General features: G+C 38.1%; 1 protein-coding gene across 1 annotated transcript in view; it reads left to right on the forward strand.

Annotated features, from left to right (window-relative positions):
- The window catches only part of LOC145986358 (uncharacterized), a 110,285-nt gene extending 87,729 nt beyond the window's left edge, over positions 1-22,556 (forward strand). Inside the window, exons 14-15 of the mRNA XM_083120239.1 lie at positions 593-697; positions 21,231-22,556. Coding sequence (XP_082976365.1) covers positions 593-697; positions 21,231-21,289 — 164 coding nt within the window. The 3' untranslated portion in view covers positions 21,290-22,556. The remainder of the gene's footprint in view (positions 1-592; positions 698-21,230) is intronic.
- The last annotated feature ends 1,474 nt before the right edge of the window (positions 22,557-24,030 follow it).

Raw genomic sequence — 24,030 nt, forward strand, 5'->3', positions numbered from 1 at the left:
ATCCGTAATGGCACATCTACGTACCGCATCAGACACTGTTGTGTCTTCTGCTCGAAACCGACCCACCCACTCATACACTTGTATTCGAGACATGCACTCAACACAGCAGTCATACGCTCGTAAATGTTTCCTGATGTGTTGCCTTCTGCTGTCAAAAACTGTATCACGGATCGCTGAACCTTCTTTGTGGCACCTGACACTGTGAACGCTATGACACACCTCACTGAACGACTGACTGGTGCCTTGGAGGCAAATTGCTCATACACAACCTCCCTTCCCTGCCAGTGCTGCCACCTAGCAACACGGTCTGGAACTAGTCTTGCAGACATGTGGCATACCCCAGCCTGGCCTACATATCCAGTAAGTTTCATCACTCTGTCACTTTATTTTGCTTTTTCACAGCATTTATCTGGTTAAGTATTGACCGTACCAATTAATTACACATACATTTCTTTTGTTATTTGGAAATATTCTACGCAATAGTTGTTGTACATTTTATGATGTTAAAGACACTTTCCATCAGATTTTCATGATTATGATGTAATTGTGTACAATTATTTTTTGATCATCTACTTATAATCTGTCTCTCTAGGGTTCAAGAAGAAGTTTAGTTTACTGGCAGGAGTGGATGAAGTGCAGAGTCCTTGTGCTCCACTTTCAAGTGGAGAGTTGATATCTTGGGAATCCCCAACATCTGGTATGTTGAAATTTTTTATACAGAGAATATTAATGGCTTTGCACTAGGGATGGCCAGATCCGGATCCGGTTGGTTCCAGATCCTAAAATTTTTCGGATCCGGAATTTTCAGTTCCGGTACCTTCGGATCCAGATCCAGAACTTTCGGATCTGGATCCAGAATTTTTGGCTCTGGATCCGGTACTTTTGGATCCAGGTCCGGAATTTTCGGATCCGGATCCGTTTTGCCATCCAACATGTGCTTCTTTGGAAAGTAAGAATGTGTTTATAACATATTGTTACCTGCTATACGGCATACGCTTTTAGAAGGAACATGAGTTCAGCCAATACAAAGCCAGTGCTGTCGCACTGCTGCCAAACCAACTGCTAGCGGAAAGGAAACTCAGAGATTTCGCGGTGTCCAATATTCAGCTTTTTATGTATAATGGATGCACGTGATATACGAGTAGAATGAAATATATAGTGAAGAATTCTACTTAGGATTATATCATATCACTGCAGCATATAAGAGAAACTCGTACCTGAAAGAAGTTTGAAGGTACGTATTTATTGTAAGCGAACAGCAAGGTCATAATCATCGCTCTCGTTTCTATTTTCTGGCATGTTTCCCAGGAGATTTGAATAGGGCTTCACCGATTTCTGTGGTAGATACTTTACCCTGTTTTATAATACGCAACACCAGGGTGGCGACAGACCTGGAAAACCTGGAAAACTGGGAAAAGTCAGGGAATTTGAGGTGTCAAAAAAAGTCAGGGAAATGTCAGGGAATTTCGTCTTCATTGACTTCGAACACACTTTTGACGAAAATTGTTATAACTTGGGCACTATCGGAGCAATCTACTTCGGATAACTTTTGTTTTGCAGCTAAAACATCAGCGCATACAACGGTGTACAATTTAGAACACCTGACCGAGGAAGGGGGACTTGGGGGGGGGGCATGTCCCCCGAATTTCAATGCAAAAAACAAAAATCTGGAGTTTGCTCCCTCTTCTCTTGCTATTTTGGGGAGAAGGTGCGAACTTTAGTATTCTTTTTAAAGAATGGACATTTCTCAAGAGAGTGAAACATGTTTTATGTTTTTGGGTGCCATACAAGTTGAATAATAAGCCAAAATGTGATTTTTTTTTTTTACGAAAAATAGGTAATTTCATTTTTGGAGGAAAATTGTTATAAATCTGGCACTAAGAGAGTAATCTACTTCGGATATGTTTTGTTTTGCAGATAAAACATCATAGCATGCAACTGTGTACAATTCAGAACGCCGAACCGAGGAAGGGGGGTTTGGGGGGTTGCGACCCCCGAATTTCAATGGAAAAAACAAAAATGTGGAGTTTGCTACATTCTTTTCAAAGAATGGACATTTCTCAAGAGAATGAAACATGTTTCATGTTCTTGGGTGCCATACAAGTTGAATAATAAGCCAAAATGTGAAACTGTTTTTTTGAAAAGTAGGTAATTTGCATTTTTGGAGGAAAATTGTTATAACTTGGGCACTATGGGAGCAATTTCCTTCGGATAAGTTTTGTTTTTCAGCTAAAACATCAGAGCATGCAACCGTGTACAATTCAGAACGTCGAACCGAGGAAAGGGGGTTTGGGGGGAGCGACTCGTATTTCAATGAAAAAAACATAAATGTTACATGTTCCTGGGTGCCATACAAGTTGAATAATGAGCCAAAATGTGAAACTCTCTTCAGAAATGTGGCATGTATATGTTGCGGAGAGGGGGGAGGTTGGTCATCAATATGAATTTCCCAGGCTTGCTCCAGACTGTGTCATAGTTTCCACCCAAACATAAGAGTATGAAGGTCCAAGAAGCACATACATTTTGTAATCAGCACCATGATACCATATGGTATCATCGGTCCAGTACGACCTTACTCTGATGATACCATATGGTATCATCGGCGGAGTAAAGGTTAAGCCTCTAAATATTACGTGAAAAATGCATTGAATTATCATTTTTTCTTGTCCGTATGGGAGTAGTAAGGGGACTTGTAAGGTGGCGCCGTCCGATAGTTGTTGGACGTCGTAGTAAGGCATTTTGTTGGGCAAACTGAAAGAATATGGAAACAAATATGTTCCATTGATACATACGATTTTTGTCGAATATCGCCACCCGACAAAGTATCTCACTACAACGTGCAACAGAAATTGCATGGACTGCAACATCGAACAAAAATTGCATGCATAAACAAGAAGAGCTTTAGACTGCAAATATGCTGCTGGAATTTTATTACTCTTCTGGCTCACTTCACCTTATTGAATGTAGCAGTCCTTACGAAGGCTTTCTTTTATCATCCTGACGTATTACTGGTTTCGCACAAGTTAACATACGTTTACAATGACATTGCAATATTCTTAGATATCAAGAAGAATCCAACCAAACGGGATATATATTGAATACTATCACAAAAAAGTGAAACATAAATCAGCATTGGTGAACGTTATAAAAATTGGCAAGTGCATGCTCCCAGCCTCAAATTTACTGCAACACTAGTATTCCAACGAAATTAACGCCACTCTCTGTCCTGTCTGTTTACTCTCGTGAGAGATGGTCATTTATCTCTCACTGAGTGAAGTTATTGTCTAATAGCTATTATGAAATAAAATACTAATAATAAATATGTAAATATTTTAATATCATATTTACTCGAATCATTCAATCATAACTGCAAATCACTTCCTTCAAGAATAGACTTTTCTCTGCCAGCCCTGCTAAATTTTCACTTTCCATCTACTGATTTATACGAGGGGTGGCCAGAAAGTAATTTCCAATTAGTAGGTACATTTTATTTTTTATTTTATTTTATTTTATTTTAATTAATTAAAACACAACAGGCGCATGCCCAATTACAGTGTTCAATATGGGATGACACCATTGCATAAACAAGAACATAACTAAGAAAATTAACAAGAAATATGAATGGTGCAATATACATTTTACTTTTAAGAATAATTGTGAGGAATTAACTATTAGATTATAGAAGCAAAGGGAACACAGAGACAAGACAACAATAAATGACGCTAAACTATTGGATATAACCTTACAAGCTGAATGAACCAAAATTCAATGAACAAAACAAAACAAAACATACAGAAATTCAGTAAAAAGATCTAATGTTACAATTACATTTAAATAGGTCTACGCTTGAATTATTCTTAGAAACTAAATTAAATAACTTGCACATTCTCCTCATGGGTTCAGCTTCGGTCATTTTGGTTCTTCCAAGGGGGGATTTGAAAGAGATCAGTTCTGGGCCTTAACATACAGTTTGGCACATAAAAATTTAAATTCGACAACAGATTAAAAGAATCTATTTTACCATTGATAAGCTTGGAGAGAAAAGTTATTTGACTTGTTTGCCTCCTTTCGTCGAGTGACGGAATATTAAAGATTTCGCGTAATATGTTGCTAGGAGTGAGTTTTGGATATGTACCATCAAGTTTAAATAGTAGATATCTGAGAAATTTATTTTGAAGCTTTTCTAATTTTTCGATATCTTTCTTGAGTTGCGGATTCCAAACAAGAGAAGCATATTCGAGTTTAGATCTGACGAGCATATAATACAGCAAGAGAAATGTTTCCTTTTTTCTAAATTGATTACCCATTCTCATTACAAATCCCAAATTTCTGTGAGCTTCGCTTAAAATGCGGGCAATATGTGATTGGAATGTTAACTTTTGGTCAAAAGTAACCCTTAGGTCGGTAACGATATTCTCACTTTGTACTAACACATTAGAAATAGTGTATGAATGTTGAATAGGGTGTCTGTTGTGGGTGAATGATACAAGTTTACATTTCTTTAGGTTTAGGCTGACTTTATTAATTTCACACCACTGAAGCAAGTTATTCAGCTCTTCATGTAATATTGTACAGTCATCAGCGTTTTCGATATTTTTATATATTTTAACATCATCAGCAAAGATTAATGTCTCAGATTTTGTGAGTAGTTCAGGCAAGTCGTTTATAAAAATTAAATATAGCAAGGGACCTAGGTTCGACCCCTGTGGGACTCCTGATCTGCAGCCTTGATACACGACATATTGTCGGCGGTTCTGCAGGTAGGAAGAAAGAAAAGTTATAAGTGGAGGAGAAAGGCTATTGTTGGCTAATTTCTGTATTAATATATCGTGGTGAACTGTGTCGAATGCCTTTGAAAAGTCTGTATATAAAACGTCAACTTGCCCTTTATTAGCTATACTGGGTGCAATGTAGCTTGTCAGTTCGACAAGATTGGTTACGGTTGAGCGCTTTTGCACAAATCCGTGCTGTTTGGGGGAAAGAATGGATTTAATATGAAAATATATATGCTTGTATATTATCTGCTCGAAGAGTTTTGCTGGTACTGACAATTTTGCAATAGGCCTGTAGTTACATATGTCAGCCTTATCAGCAGCTTTGGGAATCGGACAGATTTCAGTTGTTTTCCACATTGCTGGAAATCTCGAAGTTCTGATAGCCAAGTTGAAAAGGGTGTGAAGAGGGTACTTAAGAATTTCCGAACATCCTTTAATTACATAAGGGGGGATTGAATCAGGGCCAGCGTATTTTTTAGGTTTGAGTTTTTTAATGGCTTCCTCAATTTCATTTAGTGATATTTCAGAGATATTTAAGATACTAGGAAGTGAGTTCATATTTACATTAGGATGCGGATCCTTGTAGAAAGATGGTTCTTTGGAATATACGGATTCAAAATACTTTGCAAAGAGATCTTGGATACTTCCATTATCGTCAATGGTTTTATCATTATACTTAGTTGGCTGCACGGATGGATTTTTTCTTTGATTTTTAATGAAAGACCAAAACTGGTTAGTGTCGTGAGCAAGATTGATTTCTGAAGTTTCAATATAGTTTTGGTAAGCTTTACTGATCTCCCATTTTAATTTCGTTCTTAAGGTTTTATACTTAATTTCGTGATGTGTTACATTTCCCATTTTTTGTGGTGACGTGATTTTGCTTTCAGATTTTTAATAATTTCCCGCGTGAACCAACATGGGTAAGATTTTTTTACAGAGGAGCGAGAGCATGGTACACATTCATTAAGAATGCTTTCGATTATTTCATAAAATTTAACAACGGCAATATCTACGTCTTCGCATTCTTTTAGTTGGTCCCAGTCAGCTAATTCGAGTTTCCGATACATATTAATGAAATCGGCTTTCTTGAAATTATATCGTTGGATGTTTGGATTTAAAGCTCTTTGTTTAGGTATGGTTTGTGTTAAAGTTATTCCTAGAGCCGGATGGTGTTTATCTTCGCTTACCAGAGGCTCTTGGCGAAATATTTTAGTATTTTCAATATTTGTTAAAACTAGGTCGAGAGTTCTACTATTGGCGTTCTGGATGGAATTTTTACTTTTGAGGTCGTTGAAATCGAGGAAATATTTCAGTTCGCGACATTGTGCACCTAACGTGAGCAACTCCGTGTTGGAATTTTTAATTTCAGGGATGTTGAAATCACCGGCAATGACCAACGGGCTACCCAGAGGGTAATGTGCAGCTATATGACTAAAGAAGTTCTCGTATACGGCCACGGGAGATGCAGGTTGAATATACACTACACACATGTAACAATCGCGACCAGATTCTGTTTTAAATTTTATAATTAAACTGCCAATGCTTTGTTTGTGTAAAAGAGCATCGACCATTACAGGATTAAATTTTTTCTTTATGGCATGAGGACACCGCCACCTAGAGTTTTGCCAGTTTCTAACGTGTTGCGATCTGACCTGAAGACGCTATATCTATCGTCGAGTAGTTCGGAATCAGAAACTGAAGAATTTAGCCACGTTTCCGTGCACAACACCACATCGTAATTGTTACTCAATACACTTAAAAAGAACTGTTTGGTTTTTGATCGAACTCCTCTCAGATTCTGATAAATTATGTTCATGCTAATTTTGTTTTTTTCATTGTCGCACAGAGTTTTGGATGGGTCAGTTCTAGCGAGATTGATTGACGTCTCCACAAAAGCAGGGACAAGAACAGGTGAAGTAAACTTCTTACCTGACAAGTTGCGCTGGGCGTGGCTACCTTGACATCCTCAAAGAGCTCTGAGACCGCTACCTCTTGCCCACTTGCTCCCCCTTCCATCCTGCATTCCTAGATTTCCTGGAGGAATGAGGGGTGAGGGTTCTTGACCTCCGCTTTCACTTTGTTCCAGGTGGGGACCAACACTTTGGGCATCGGAAGGGTTGCCAGGGTCAGCTTGCAGATCGCGCAGGGAATATCTTATGTTGTCGACCACAAGATGGCGATAACTAATGTACGCACGGTGACCAGCGTTCCGGGCTCGGTGCATATACTCGAGTAATCCTTGACGTTCTTTGCGAGTGGAATATCAGAAATCTTGCTCCAGGAATATCTTCGTTCCCTTCAGCTTGTTGCGGCATCCAATAACTTTTTCTTTTTCTTTGTATCGCAAAAAGCGACAGACGATGGGACGAGGACCTCGGTTACTGTTTGTGTTAATCCGATGCGCTCTCTGGATGGAATCCTCTTGCAGATCGATGTTTAATTTGTCCTTAATTATTGTTCGCACTTTTGTCTCCGTCTGGCTCCAGTCTTCTCCCGAGTCCCCTTCTTCAACACCGTATAACACCAAGTTATCGCGTCGGCTTCTGTCTTCTTGGTCGTCCAGTCTTTGTTCCAGCCAGTTATTTTGTTGAGACAGTTCCTCCACACGTTTCGTAAGGGAGCCAACATCTCTCTGCAGAACGTCCACTCTAGTGACGAGGGTTTTGAGTGAGGTGCCGAATTGCCGAACTTCGGAAACTAGGGAGTCGTTAGAAGCCTTGAGTTCTTGCAGCATTGCTTTGATCTCTCCCATTCCCTCACTGGGCCCAGGATTTTGTTCCACACCACCTATCACTAGTAGCACTAAAATCACTAAACCATATGCACAATAACATTGCTTCGATTCAGAGCTACATTCCGCAGGCACCTGACATTTCAGGCCTGATTTCACCACGAACATTCCAATCCGGCAACGCCAGGTCTCAGTCGAAACCCCCATTGCTTACCACGAGCTTAGAACGGAGCGGCTAGAAAACACGTCCTTCCACTTCAACCTTCTACTATGCTTGTACCTTGATTTTTTGCAAATGCCAAAACCGTGAAAAATGGTAATTGCTGCGAAATTATGTTTAGGAATGTGCAGTGATGTCTGGACACATTTTTCACCCGTTCGAAATATCGAAATAATGCGAATTTGGCAAAGAATGTGAATTGTTGGCGTTTTTAGCAATTTTTTTTAAAAGAAATGTCCTAAAACAACGAAAAATTCCATGAAATCCAACATCCTTGTCTTTTCTAGGCCATGTTTGAGTACATAGAACATGCAAGCTTTCCAACATATTACTCAAGAGTAAACTATAGAGTTCTACGTACGTGGAATAATTCCGACAGCCACATTAAATCATTTATCTCCCACGATTTTTTCAACTTCTATCAAAACCATTTGCATCACAGAGCAAAGTGGCAGGGTTCTAACAGGAGATCGAGTGCGTATGTACCGTCACACGGGAGCCACATCTTTGTATTTGCTGCACGAGATATGTTTTGAATTACCGAGCTAAGTGCGCACTATCGGCATTTGTCGAGCGAGTAATAATGGAGCTCAAGTCGTTAGGGCATCTGGCTACTATGCGAGAGACCGGGGTTCGATCCCCTGCAGGGGAGAACCGGGATGTTTTCCACCTATTCAAACTGCTCTGGTGCCCACCCAGCATCATATGAACCTGGTACCTTGAGGAAAGTTTGAGGGATAAAGGTAGCCAGGAGTGTGGTGCTGTTCACTTCACCCCCACCTTCACCCATGATCAAGAAAGTGTGGGGCCCTAACTCCACACCAAAATTCCATTATATAAAATCCTTACCTTAAAATTAATAAAGGGGTATGGAAAATAACTTTCCCAAAATAACTTTCAAGATATCAAACTCTCGCGAAGAGGCGTAAGCCATGTGACTTACAATTTGAAACAGTAGTTTAAAAACACCATGAAGGTATAATTTCAGACATTTGCCAGAAAATGCACTAAAATGAAAATATGAATTTTGGAAAAATAACACCGTATAATCAATCACTCTTCACTCTTATCTCATTTAGTCGTAACTTTAAAAATAATCAAGAATTTTATTTTAAACTTGCTGCGTATGACAAAATTCCATAATCCTTCCTTAGCTTGTGAATTGTAATAATTTTCCAAATTCACTATTTTGCAGTTTGAATTCAAATCATAGAGAATAGAGAAATTAAGTCAATTTAATAGAAGATAATATTGGTACTTAGCAAAACCATACATGGATCTGTATGAATTTATTATTTCCATTTGCAAAAACATCGATTTAGTTTCGTTTGTAATTGTCAGGGAAAAATGTAAATTTTGTCCTGGAAAACCTGGAAAAGTCAGGGAATTTCATTTCTGCTTGTTTGTAGCCACCCTGAACACAGTATGCACACAGACAGCACATGCTTTAGCCGTAAGTTCTCGACTCGGAGAAAACACTGTTTCAGCACGCACTTGTTCCAACACCAATTCCTTGAAGCAAGAATACACTAGATTTCTGTCTTGTGAACGTAATATTTTACCCTTGGTGCCTGTACTACTTGTAATAGGTTTCGAGAGCGACATTATTAATTTAATTTGATTTACTTTATTTTATTTAACTTTTCTGTCACTTTTGGCTAATTGCGAAGATGGGAATGAGTGGTGATATGATGAAATTGATGGATGGACATTCACAAAATCCATGTCCAGGCTGGGATTTGAACCCGGGATCCCTGGCGTCGTAGCACAATATGCTAACCACTCCACCATGGGAGCCGGCGCGAAATTATTAAGTAACACTCGCGGAACACACTATTGCATAACTATCGAACATAAGGGCTGGACTTCACAGCGCACTACGATGCCAGGGGTCCCGGGTTCGAATCCCAGCCCGGGCATAGGTGTTTGTAAGTGTCCCTTCATCAATTTCATCATATCATCATCCATCCTCATCTTTGCGATTAGCCAAAGGTAGCAGAAAAGCGAAGTAAAATAAACCAACATTTAATCAATCAATAAGGGCCATATTGAATCGTCTCACAACTGTTCTTTGTGGTGTACGAGTACACGCTCACGACAATGAAGGGCCATTGTTCATATTCAGCCGAATTTGACACCCATAGCTTTACCAAGACCCAACTCAACGGCATTCAAAACAAGTTGGCAAATAAAAAAAAACAGACGGAACACTGAAGGAAAACGAAGGGCCATGGTGTGTGTGTGTGTACAGACACGCTGTTTCCCTTGTTTCTTCCAGAAACAATATCTCCGGCTGTAGGCGACGGAAATGCATGGGACTTGGACAGTCAGGTTCATAATGTTGTGTCCCATGCAATGATGAACTTTAAAGTGGTGAGTTTTATAAAGAACTTCTTGCGTGCAAAAAAAATTACAAAACACGGCACTTAACTTGCTCGCCGCAGTTTCCTAACTGTACAACGTTGCACTCCTTCTATTGGTTGGTCTCCAAGGACACACTCTCCGTAACTCCGCCCGATATCGCTTCTAAAACCATGCGTCGTATAATATATATATATATATATATATATATATATATATATATATATATATATATATATATATATATACACACACACATACATACACATACATATATAGTGTGTGTGTGCGCTTGCACGATTTGTAATTAATTAATACACTTACAAGGGAGGTCTAAATCTCCCCCTCCGATTTCCATGAAACTTGGCAGGTGTATAGAAGTGGGGATCTGACCCCGAAACCATGTAAATATGGCATAGGAAGAAACAGGGGGCATAGGGCCTCTCTATACACCTGCCAAATTTCATGGGAATCGGTGGGGGACACAGGGGTTAGATGATCCCCACGTCAATTAGTCCTCATCTTGACATTTGAGGCGGGTTTTGCCCCCTAAAACTGTTTTTTAGCCGAAACAAAAAAAACGTGTATTTCTTCCTTTGGGCCCCTCTATACACCTGCGAAGTTTCATGAAAATCGGAGGGGGACACAGGGGTCATATCCTTACTTCAATTTGTCCTCATCTTGACATTTGAGGGGATTTTGCCCCCTAAGACAGTTTTTAGCTGAAACAAAAAGAACATGTACTTCTTCCTTTGGGCTCCTCTATACACCTGCCACGTTTCATGGAAATCGGAGGGGAACACAGGCGTCAGATCCCCACTTCAATTTGTCCTCATCTTGACATTTGAGGGGAAGTTGCCCCCTAGAACAGATTTTTAGCCGAAACAAAAAAAAAACACTTATTTCTCCATTTGGGTCCATTTATACACACACCTGCCAAGTTTCATGGAAATCGGGGGGGGGGGGGACAACACAGGGGTCAGATCCCCACTTCAATTTGTCCTCATCTTGACAATTGAGTGGGTTTTGCCCTGTAAAACAGTTTTTTAGCTGAAACAAAAAAACATGTATTTCTTCCTTTGGGCCCCACTATACACCTGCCAAGTTTCATGGAAATCGGAAGGGGACACATAGGTCAAATGCCCACTTAAATTTGTCCTCATATTGACATTTGAGGGGGGTTGCCCCCTCAAACATTTTTTTAGCCGAAACAAAAAAAAACACGTATTTCTTCCTTTGGGCCTGTTTATACACACAACTGCCAAGTATCATGGAAATCTGAGGGGGACACAGAGGTCAGATCCTCACTTCAATTTGTCCTCATCTTTACATTTGAGGGGTTTTGCCCCCTAAAACCGTTTTTTAGTTGAAACAAAAAAACACGTATTTCTTCCATTGGGCCCCACTGTACACCTGCCAAGTTTCATGGAAATCGGATTGACGCAGGGGTCAGATCCTCACTTCAATTTGTCCTCATCTTGACATTTGAGGGGGTTTTGCCCCCTAAAACCGTTTTTTTAGCTGAAACAAAAAAACACGTATTTCTTCCTTTTGGCCTGCCAAGTTTCAAGTTACAAAATATTGTCTAACATTCTTTTAACAAGACTAACCCCATATGCTAATGAAATTATAGGTGATTATCAATGTGGATTTAAACGTAACAGATCAACTACAGATCAAATTTTTCACATCAGACAGACACTTGAAAAAAAGTGGGAATATAATCAAAATGTCCATCAGCTATTCATTGATTTCAAAAAAGCATATGATTCGGTCAAAAGAGATAAATTATATAATATATTAGTAGAGTTTGGAATACCTAAGAAGCTTGTTAGTATGATAAAAATATGCACCAGTGAAACAGAAAGTAAAATTCGTGTGGGTAATAATATGTCTGACAAATTTACAATTCATGATGGGTTAAAACAAGGAGATGCATTATCTCCATTGCTCTTTAATTTTGCCTTAGAATATGCTGTAAGGAAGGTAAGAGAAACTAAAGAAGGACTAAAATTAAATGGTGTGACTCAGTTGTTAGCATATGCAGATGATGTAGACTTACTGGGGGATGATGTGAATACAATTAAGAATAATGCTAAAATATTTTTCAAAACTGCTAAAGAGATAGGTTTGGAAGTTAACAAAGAGAAAACTAAATATATGCTTACAGGCCGAAACCAAGTGTTAGGTAATAATCAAAATCTAATTATTGATAACAACTCGTTTGAACCAGTTTCCAAATTCAAATACTTAGGAGTAATATTAACAAATGAAAATTATATTAAAGAGGAAATAAAAAGTAGGCTCAATTCAGGAAATGCATGTTACTTCTCACTTCATAAACTTTTGTCTTCTCGTTTAATATCTAAGAAACTAAAAGTTAAAATATACAAAACAGTAATTTTGCCTGTAGTATTATATGGGTGTGAAACTTGGTCCCTTACATTGAAAGAGGAACATAAATTGAGAGTATTTGAAAATAAGATCCTTAGGAAAATCTTTGGACCTAAAAGGGATGAGGAGACAGGTGAGTGGAGAAGGTTACATAATTTAGAACTACATAAATTGTACTCATGTCCAGATATTATTAGAATAATTAAATCAAGAAGACTTAGGTGGGCAGGCCATGTGGCACGAATGGGAGAGGAAAGAGGAGTTTACAGAATTCTTGTTGGGAAACCAGATGGTAAGAGACCTGTAGGAAGGCCAAGACGAAGATGGAGGGACAACGTTGAGATGGACCTAAAGGAAATCGGTAGGGATGGGAAAGAGTATATAGATCTTGCTCAAGATAGGGACAGATGGAAGGCCTATGTTGCTGCAGCCATGAACCTTCGGGTTTAAGAAGGCTAGAGAGTTAGTTAGTTAGTTAAGTTTCATGGAAATCGGAGGGGGACACTTAGATAACCTCCCTTGTTAGTCTTACACTTTGTAATTATGTAACACTGCATATATTATAATGTTTTATTTTAATTTGTAAAACTGTAACTGTAGAACAATTGTATAATTTTTGTATAACATTTCTATCTTGTTATATGTGTTAAAGGTTTTATCCTGGAATGAAATGTCTCACATTTATGTGTGTATTCGTTTCAATGGCATTTACAAAATCACCTCTGACATTTTATGTTAAACAAGTAAGATTATTTTTGTGCACGAGTGTTATAGCTGATGCGTAGCAAAGTATTTTAGGAACAACACTTGAAAAAATTCTTGTAGGACTAACTAATGAAAAATTTCTTTGTAATCGAAGATCATAATACCTTTTAAGGTGTGGTAATATTATAATGGGATTGAGATACGAAACTCTCGAATCCGGAACTTTCGGATCTTGCATCCCTTCTTTGTACTGCTTGCTTTTTGTTGATATGTATTCATTAATCTTAAGCACTACTAATGTGAATTATTTTCATAATTGGAAAAAGAGAGACACGGTAGTAGATAAATACGGAGAAACTAGTACTCACTTTATCTGCGAAACTGTTATTTCTTCTTCGTTCTATTAATTTCAGTGGCAACTGCCACCATCTTCGTTGGTACTTGCTGTACCGTTGTTTGGCATGCATCTTTTTTTTTTTCTCCGGTTCCCGCTAGGAGCCCTGTTGTTAACTGTGTATCTACATCAGTGTCGTCTGCTATTTCCTGTCATTAACTGTTGTAGTAGATAAATCTAAGTGTTGTCTGCCTGTCCACTATCTATATTTAGCTCATGCGGGAAGTGCATTATTGCATGTGTTTCCTTCATTTTGGTGTGTACGAGCGTGTGGGCAGTGTGTTTGACTTATACCTTTTGAATTTTATGGCTATTGTATTTGATGTGTTTAACAAGACCAGTAGTGGGTTGGGCTTTTTTCGGTCTGTTAGGTGCTGTTGGATTCTTTCATTGACAAATCTGATGGACCTGCCAATGTAATGTGCCTTGCACTCGCACTCTGCATCGTATACACCTGGGTTATCAAGGGGGAGAGGAAGTACAGTTTGTGTTTGTTTAGTTTATCAGCTATTTTGGCATTGGGTTTGTGTGCTACTTTGATGCCATATGGGAGAAGGGCTTTAGATATGCGGTTGGATGTGATGGGATGGTAGGGGAAGGCAAACCATTTGTATTGGTTGTTAGATGTTGTGGCTGATTAGTGTGCATGACCTGTATTTCCGCTTTACTGCACCTAGTGGAAAGTTGTGCGTCTTTGTAGCCATTTTTCAGGGCTATTTCAGTGATGGTGGCTATCTCTTCTCGTAGATTCTCTTCTCTGCAACAGTAAGAGAGCCTCTTCGATAAAAGTTCAGCCACACATTAGCTTTTTGTTTGGGAGGGGTGGCGAGAGAGAGAGAGAGAGAGAGAGAGCATGTATGTACTGGTTGCCTGCATCTGGTTTTCTGTAGACGGTTATGAATTTGTTAAGTGCACGGCTGATGGTGATGTCAAGGAAGTTGATCTTACAATGTTTCTCTTGTTCTACGGTGAAGTTGAGCCTGGGGTGGATGCTATTTACCTTGTTAACTAGAAGGTTGAGCTTTTCTGTCTTTTTGTATATGACTATTGTGTCGTCCGCGTACCTTCCATATGGGATGTATTGCAGTTCTGGAGTGTGGAGTATCCAGTGGCGTATGCAAGGGGGGTTACCGGGTTTACATTCCCCCCACCCTTGAGCTTTTGAAATATTATGGAAAATGCTGTAGAAAAAAATTATAATGGCTAATTTATCAGTCAAAGATCTACGACAGTAAAAATATAATAATAATAATTTGAATTATGATTCCCATGCAGCATGGTTCTTCTCCTCGGCTTTATTGTATATCCACCTACATCACCATTTTTTTTGCAGGCCCATCATGCATTCTCCCTTCTCTTTTTTTTGTACATCACACTTGTCATCTGCCTGAATAGCAAACCACTATACGCAATGGACACAAATATTTACTTACCTAAATACGTGTGTTAAGGATCCCAAACATTAGTATCCTTGAACTACTCTTTCTTGTGAAATGATAAAATGTCAAAAGAGCTTTTGCCCGAAATGTCCCACTGCAAGGGCCTACACATGATTTGTCGTTTATATTTTGAGAAACTAAATAGTCGGTATATTCATGACCAACACAAGTAACAATGTTGTTAAATTAACAATGAAATTAATTTTTGATAAGTAAAAGAATAACCAAATACATCACAACTTCGGAATTTTCGCCTTTACATGTAGAAAAGTCAATGCCATCTAGCGGCTTTCTCAAGTATTAACAAAAGCAGAGATTTCTGCTATTAGCATTTACGCCCCACCTATCGTGAATTCTTAGCATAGTTACACAAATTCGTCGGACGTGATATTTTTTACAACAGACTTATCGCATGTGTGTAATTAATCTAATATAAATATGCCTTATGACAATACATGTCATAAATGCGTTGAAAATAAACATGAATTCTTGAAAATTAGATATGAGGGCAACTGTGATTTACAACAGCTGCAACAATGTTCAACGAACATGTATTTTTTCTGTGAACAATGAGTTTAACTAAATAAAGTTCTTGGTTCGTTGTAAGCTGCTAATGTAGACAAACGCTAGGCCTACAAGAATACACAATCACCAGTCTGCCTTATCATTGTTTACATGATACGTTTGAATTCCTGAATTCGAAGAACAATAAGTTTAACTTGCTTGATTGCTTTATTTTAACTTTGCTTTTTGTGCCACTTTTGGCTAATTTGCGAAGATAGGGATGAGTGATGATATGATGAAATTGATGAATGAACACTCACAAACATCCATGTCCATGCTGGGGTTTGAACCCGGGATCCCTGGTGTTGTAGCATGATGTGCTAACCACTCCGCCATGGGGCCGGCAATAAGCTTAACTATTCTGAAATGTTTTGTTGGTAAGAACATCGAGGCAATCCTGATGTGAATTATCGTGCCCATGCATAGTAGATTTTGAGAGTAGTATTGGCACGTTTCTCATAAATCTTTACAGTGTAGTTTAGGATCCGTCGATATGTCTAAACAATCTAAGTGGGCGCAAAGTTCAATTTTTTTTCTTCCAAAAAGTCACGCAGTGACTCTCGCAAGAATTATGAAAATTCCATGCTTCGTCGCAGTGTGCTGACATTATTGTGAACCTCCATCCTAGTACTGATTTCGCATCCCCTTGTGAACTCTCGAAGTCTACATCCACATCATTAAATAATGTTGTAGAAGTGCTTTGTGAATCACCTAGAAGTGATAAATGTGTTGGAATGTCTATAAACTTACTTTTGAACGAAAACATAGACTCAGTGGAATTTAGCAACATGTATTCTGGTGCCTCATCATCATGCTGGGCAAGTTCCATAGGTAAAGGTAATGTAAATTTCCCCGTGCATATAGCACCGTGCCATGAAGGCACATGTAGTGGTGTGACTCCACACATTCTTGATATCGGCCATTTTTTGGGTGATGTGATCAGCACCATGCTCCTGCAGCCTTTATCCCTCAGGGTTGCTCTCAGGTGCCCATTGATATGAGGCTGGGTGCAGGGATAAGGCTGGATAAATTCCAACTAATTCTGGGAATCGAACCTGGATTTCCCGAGAGGTTGTCGTCAGACTAGACCACCGCGGCTCCTTGGATGAGTTTCATATTTTGATTGTTTCAATTAATTTAATTTATTTGCTTGTTTTATGGATTTTCTTCACACTTAAAATGTCTCGCCTATCATATACAAATAACCGTTGACTAGACAATTATTTCATAACAAAGAAACAAGAAATGCTCCTAGAATTTGTTAACAATCGAATGACTAGAAAGTATTGCTTTCATAAATAAGGTAGATCTCTACTACTTAATAATAGTTGTGATATTAGTAGTAACAGCAGCTGCATTAGTAGTATTTTTAGTAGTATTTAAACAAATGAATTAATGAAAGTATAATAAAGCAATGGTATTGTGAATTTGGAGGAAGTTTTAGAAATAACACCCCCTTGATGAAATCCTGCGTATGCTACTGGGAGTATCTCTTTTTCAGCCAGGTGCATGACTATGTTGGCCAAAGGAGCTGATAGCAGATTGCCCATCGCAAGGCTCTCAAGACTGTTTTGAAGAATTTATCCTCAAACTGAAAATAGTTGTGTTTTAAACAAACTTCCAACAGTCTGATTGTTTTTTGTACCTCTAGAGCAGGGATTCTGTTTATTGTCAGCCATCTTTCAACTGAACGCAAAGCTACATCTATGGGGATTGAATTGTACATATCTACTATGTTAATGCTGGCTAATTTTGCACTGTCAGCGTGTACTATTGACGTCATCAGATTTTTAGCATCGGCATTGTTGCGGAACACATACGTTAGTTTGTAGTTGAACTGAGATATTTTGTTTTTTAGCCAGTTTGTTAGGTGGACTGTTGTGTGATTGAAGCCAGCTATTATAAGGTGCATGGGGATTCCAGGTTTATGAGCCTTGGGAATGCCATAGGCAATGGCAGGTGAATGGTGGTGGTTGAGAAGAAATTTGTTCTCGTTCACTGAGTATAATCTAGATTTCACTGCATTTTTCACAATTCTATTGTACCTGTCTGTGTGGTCCTTTGTGATGACACTGTATGAGTCACTGTTTAGTTTGTATTTCACTTTTTTTTCCCCATAATCGCCTTTGTGCATAATTACAAACTGGTTCGATTTTGTTGTATTTTAGACACCAGCAGTCATGATTTTTTGGTGCACAGGGTTAGGTTTCCTGGTTTCACTGCTGGCTATCACTTTTTGAAAAATTCCGGCTGCTGATTTTTGGATGTTTGCTGAATCTTGGGGTTGGGGGGCAAAACAAGCTGCTTTTTCTGCCGCACATATGAGGCCAAGGGGGGGGGGGGGTCTTATTGTTTTGTACGTTAAACTTATTGCCGTAGGCAAGGAGTTCTTTGAATTTGCATGGGATCGAAGAGATTCAACAGATTTACGATGGTTTTTTCTTGTCCGCCATCTGGGTCGATCGCACTCTCACTCGGCCATGTTCCTCCTAGGTGGGTAAGTTTCTTTCGGAGAGACTTTAGTTTTTTTGGTATTCCAAGATTCTGCAGCATGTAATTGATGTTGTTCTTTGCATCCTCCCACCTCACAAGTGGTAGCGTGGCTTCCAGTCTATTTCTTTGTTATTCGCACGTGTGAGAAAGTCGGCGAATTTTTCATATACAGTATTAGCCAAATTATTGACCTCATTGTAAGAAAGACAAACTTCCTTGTTTTGAAAGTGTTCTAAATAAATAAATTCGACGATTGTTATAACTTTTTATGGGATTAATCTGTTTGTCTGCTTGGATATAATCTTGTTTCTCACAATCCTTTCTTTTACTGTGTCCCAAGAATAGGTGGCAACACGATTCTTTGCACATTCACAAAAATGCCTGGAACAATATGTACATTGTTTAACCTAATAAAACATTAAAATGCTGCTAACCAAGGCAAAATTTATTGTATAAAAAATATACACTAAAAACTTAACTTTTCCACCTTCTAACAGGGTCTTCTTCAGGCGAAGATTCACGATAAATTGATGAAAGATACAACCATCATATTATATATACACTGCCAGTACAGCCTCCATACTCAGAACAACATGAAGGTGCCAGTCCTTATCAGAGAAACATTTCCTGTCATGAATTCCTGAGTGTGGAACCCCCTGACAGGTAGTTGACAGGTACTTGGTGAGAGTCTGTGCCTTATCAATTCCTCCACTTCTGGACTTGGGACAGATTCCTTACATCCTGGACTCCTTCCCCCTCTTTTCTTTCCTCCTTCCTTTCTCTTATCCTTTCCATTCTTTATTGATTTTCAGTCCCCCATTCCAGTTCATTATTTCTTCCTGTCCCTTTTTCTCTGTCCTTGGCCTCTTTCAATTTCCTTACTAGTCCTCTCTTCTCCCTCCTTATCCTTCTAGTCTTCTCCCATTCTATGTTGTGTCCCATTTATTTTGTGTGCTTGAATATAGCATTTTTCTCCCTTTTCAGTCTTACGTCATCCTTATGTTGCTTAGGAATTGCAAGGAATGTGATAGTGTGTACATAGGGCAAACAAAGAAGAGACTGAAAGACAGGTTGAAGCAAGATAAGGATGACGTAAGACTAAAGAGAATCGGAAGACTAGAAGGATAAGGAGAGAGAGAAGAGAGGACTAGTGAGGAAGTGGAAAGAGGCCAAGGAAATCGAGAAAAAGGAGAGGAAGAAATAATGAACTCGAATGGGGGACTGAAAACCAACAAAGAATGGAAAAGAGTGTTAGAAAGAGTGGAAAGGATGAGAGAAAGAAAGGAGCAAAGAAGAAAGAAAAGAGGGGGAAGGAGTCCAGGATGTAAGGAATCTGTCCCAAGTCCAGAAGTGGAGGAATTGATAAGGCACAGACTCTCACCAAGTACCTGTCAATTACCTGTCAGGGGTTCCACACTCAGGAATTCCTGACAGGAAATGTTTCTCTGATAAAGACTGGCACCTTCATGTTGTTTTGAGTATGGAAGCTGTACTGGGAGTGTATATATATATAATGATGGTTGTATCTTTCATCAATTTATCGTGAATCTTCGCCTGAAGAAGACCCTGTTAGAAGGTGGAAACATTACGTTTTCAGTGTATATTTTTTATACAATAAATTTTGCGTTTGTCATCATTTTAATGCTTTATTAACATGGAAACAAGGCTTAAAAGTGTTACCATTGTTTACCCTGTTATTTATGCTATTTTTTTTGGGTACAACAAAGGAAATAATATTAATTCTGATTGTTGTAAGGGTGTTCTTTATTTGTATCTCTGGAGCAACATGTAATTTAAAAAACCATGTGGTTTGAAGTTTAGAAGTAAGAGTGATATAAGAATTGTACACAAGCAGTAATTAAAATGGGCTCAAAAAGAGCCAAAGGTGGTCATACGAAGTGCTGACAGTACTTGCAGTGTGTATAACAATGCAATGTGTATCACAAAACATTAAATCTGTCAAATTTCTCTACATAAAGTGAGTTTATCTGTGTTTCATGTTTTCAACTAACGAGTCCAATAATTTGTATACTTACTTGGAAAAGTTTGAATGAAAATAAGGTGACCAGATTTTTAGAACAACAAACCAGGACATTTTTCATATTTTCCTGATGAAAAAACGAGATGGCAAATTTTACACATTTTAATATAAAAACTATTTTGTCATAAATACTTATGTTTGAAAACTACGAAATATGCAATGCAATATATGGCTGCGGTGGCTCAGTCGGTAACGCGTCTGACTACCATGCTAAAGGTCCCAGGTTCGATCCCCAGCCAGTTCAAATCCGGGAACTTTTCTAACGTTGGAAGTGGCCCCAGCACCCACCCAGCGTCGAATGACATGTGTACCTGGGGGAAACCCTGGGGGGTAAAGGCGGTCAGGGGCATGATGTTGATCACATCACCCCCACTCACGACCGGATCAAGAAAGTATGGGGCGTTACACCCACACCCCCTATACGCCTTCATGGCATGGTGCTAAGCACAGGGGAGCACTACTTTTTTTTTTCTTCAACCAAATAGTCTTTAGAATTAGTCATTCATTGATATTTTGCCGATGGATGGAAATTCTTCAAAACACAATTCTTTTCAAATAACATTTCGTAAAAGTTCTCACACATGCGATTAAAGTTCACCTCATTAATCATTTTAGCTTTCAAAGTGAAATGGCACACTGTTGACATTGAAATGTGAAATAACTTCTATGCAACAGTTTCTTGGTCTTGTTTTTGCTGCTTCCATTTTTCCAATATTTCTGTTGTTTCCATTTCATATTTATGATAGAGAAGGTGTATTGGTGCAGTATTTCTATGCTGATAAGTCATTGTCACAAAAAAGGGACATTTTGGCATACTGTGTTATGTTAAGAAAAAAAAAGTATCTCTGAGAATATTAGATGTAAGTCAGAAAGAGTGGTAGAGATCAATGATAATAGAAATGTGAAATATTCGTGTGGCAGTGTCATCAAAGCATCCTTTGATCTGTGTAGTGTCACCTAAAGTTTTAAAACTGGATCTATTGGCAACATGATTCTGTTCCCTAAAGAAAACTTACTTGCTGTCATTACGATTCTCATCACTGTGTATACCCCACTCACATTCATGTTGAGAATAACAACTTAACAATAGGCTTTTTTTTCTGTTTTTTGCAGATGAAGTACCACCACATTTTAGAAAACGTTCTTCAAGACTGAATCTAACTTCAAAATAGATCGTAATTTGATAATACATAAGAATGAATTTTTATAATTTTTTAACTTTTTATCTTTCTTGTGTATGTTCGTATTTTTATATGTTTCTGATTTATGCATATACATGTATGTATTTTTATGTATTTATGGTTAATGAACATGCATATGCACTTACTTGCTATCATTACAATTCTGATCACAATGTCTACCGTATTCACCTGTGCTAATAAAATATTAATATTAAGTAGTTTCTTGTACACACTAAAAAAATGGTGAATTTAATAAATTTCAGTCCACAAATACTTTTTATTTCTTCAAAGTAACTGAATTATTTGTTTGTACTATCTAAAGAAGAAGTAAAATATTATTTAAACATGTGAAAAATTCAAATACAACTAAACACTTTTTGAGTCTTGTAAGTGGAGATAAGGGCATGAATGCAAATACATATAATGGAACGTTTTTGTACATTTGTACTTATTTCACAGATTCTTTACATAAAAGTTTAAAAGAACCATCAATTATTAATTCTCCCTCTGTCAGTAATATGATGCACAGAGGGTAATGTTGTGAACAGTGAACTTGCACATCAAATAATGTTTCTTGATCCATAAATATGCATTATTTTCAAGAGGTACAAACATTGAAAATGGTAAGATTCATACTTCTAAAGGAATATTATTTGATGCACAATGCATAAAAATACATATGGTCACATGGAATTTCCAAAATTCATCAGTTTTTTAGTGTATATAGTACTAACAAGACACTACCTCATAAAATATCCATATTTTTCATTAATAAATGCACTGTTTTAGGAAGTAGTTTATTGTTAGTAATTAAAAATTAATAGCATGCAATATTAATTGGACAATACCCAGGTGCACTAACCAAGTATTCCATGGTGCCCCCATAGTAGTTGGTTAGCACACCTGATTTGTAGTAAAATCCAGATCTGTTGCAGCTTCGATCCTCACCACTGGAAAGAATAAATTTATTCACCTGAAGACAAAGGAAGAGGTGCTCTGTCAAAATATAGTGTTAGGTTATGTATAAGCTCTAGACAATGGTTAATGTCAAATTAACATTGGATGCCGATAAAGAAATATTATCACTAACATTCAGATGGTTATTAAAATTAATAGGCTGTAGAGATCATGATATTAATAAATATCTTAATGTATATTCAAGGAAAATCAGCTTCTAGCATGATCTCCATGTATCGTAAGGAAAATAATGGTGTTATAGTAGATGTGTGTATGTACATGATAATAACCCACAGCTCTACAGCACCTTGAAGGGCCTTGGCTTACCTACCGACTGCTGGTCTCCCTCCCACACTGTTCCTCCGTCACCTTGTTGGAGCGTGGAGTTCTTAGACCAGTAAAGGGGGACGGGTGATCAGCCCGACGAACCCCCAGCCGTTTTACTGTAGGTCTTCTCGACCGGGTTACGCTCACTCACTCGGAGCTTCCCAATTTCCTCACAATGGTGGGTTGCCACCGGCCCTATACGTAGGCCGAATAAATTCCGACCAGAGTCGGATTCGAACCTACGCCGTCCCGCAGCGAACGATCTCAAGACGAGTGAACGCCTTAACCCGCTCGACTACGGAGGAGGACGTGTATGTACATGAAGGGGTCCAAATACTTCTTCAGAAACATATCATATTGTTCTTATAAACATATCACTTGATTTATAGTATGGTTCTTTTATTGATGGGATTTATAGTTTTCTTTGTTGCAATTTGAATACCAAAGAGTGCCTACATTTTGAAATTTATTTGTAAGCTGTGATAAGGATAACTAGATAGATGTATGAGAGACAGAAAGAGTGTTACTAAAATGTACTTACTTATAAATAAAATATGTTGGAAAAGAAAATCACATGTATCAAAAGAAGGAAGTGCATACAGTAAGATTCTTAATTGTATTAGTAGTGCTGTTTTAAAGTGTATGTAACATATATGTGAATAAATCTTGAGTATTTATGAATAATTAAGTCTGCCACTAACCTGCTGCATGCCTTCACTGCAACATTCCATTAAAAACTAGCCGTAATGAACAAATGCTATGTTTTGCACCAAATTGGCATGCCTCGCATGCCACCTGCCATTGAGATGTATTGGAAAATACACTATTGCGGAGACTTCTATAATGGAATCTGTGTTGTTCAAAGCAAGTTTAAGTCCACAAGATGCTATTCTGGATTACAACTACAAACCCCTCTACCCAGGATTTAAATATGCTGACTGCTGAACCTCAAGTGGTATTTAAATTGCTCATTTTCTCGTTATATCAAACAAATATCCATATTTTAAAATATATTTAAATTAGGGCTAAGCCGATGTTAATACTCTTACTGATTTCCACCGATACCGATACTTGAAAATTGTTTAAAGCTGTTCAAAATATTGATCACTATCCGTGTGTAAGTATTCTACTCCAATTTACCAAGAATTTTGTGCTTTGAAATATTCAAGAATTGCATCAAAATATTAAAGCACATGATATGTAATCACAAAATCCAGTTTTAACCAGTTTTACCGCAAAATTGGTGCAAAATATAAAGTAATTTCGAATTTTGCATAATTTCCAGAGTAATTAAACTCCGCAAAAGTGTTGTGCAGCATTTGTGCGGACGCCATGAAAGATCAAAATACCGGAAAAGTAGTTCGGTATCTGTAAATAAAAATCCAACCTATACTTTCCAATACCAATACCACTGGTATCGGCCGATACTGATACATCGGCATCAGTAT

The sequence above is a fragment of the Lepisma saccharinum genome, chromosome 4 (genome assembly GCF_977018435.1).
Source record: "Lepisma saccharinum chromosome 4, izLepSacc3.1, whole genome shotgun sequence".
Classification (NCBI taxonomy): domain Eukaryota; kingdom Metazoa; phylum Arthropoda; class Insecta; order Zygentoma; family Lepismatidae; genus Lepisma; species Lepisma saccharinum.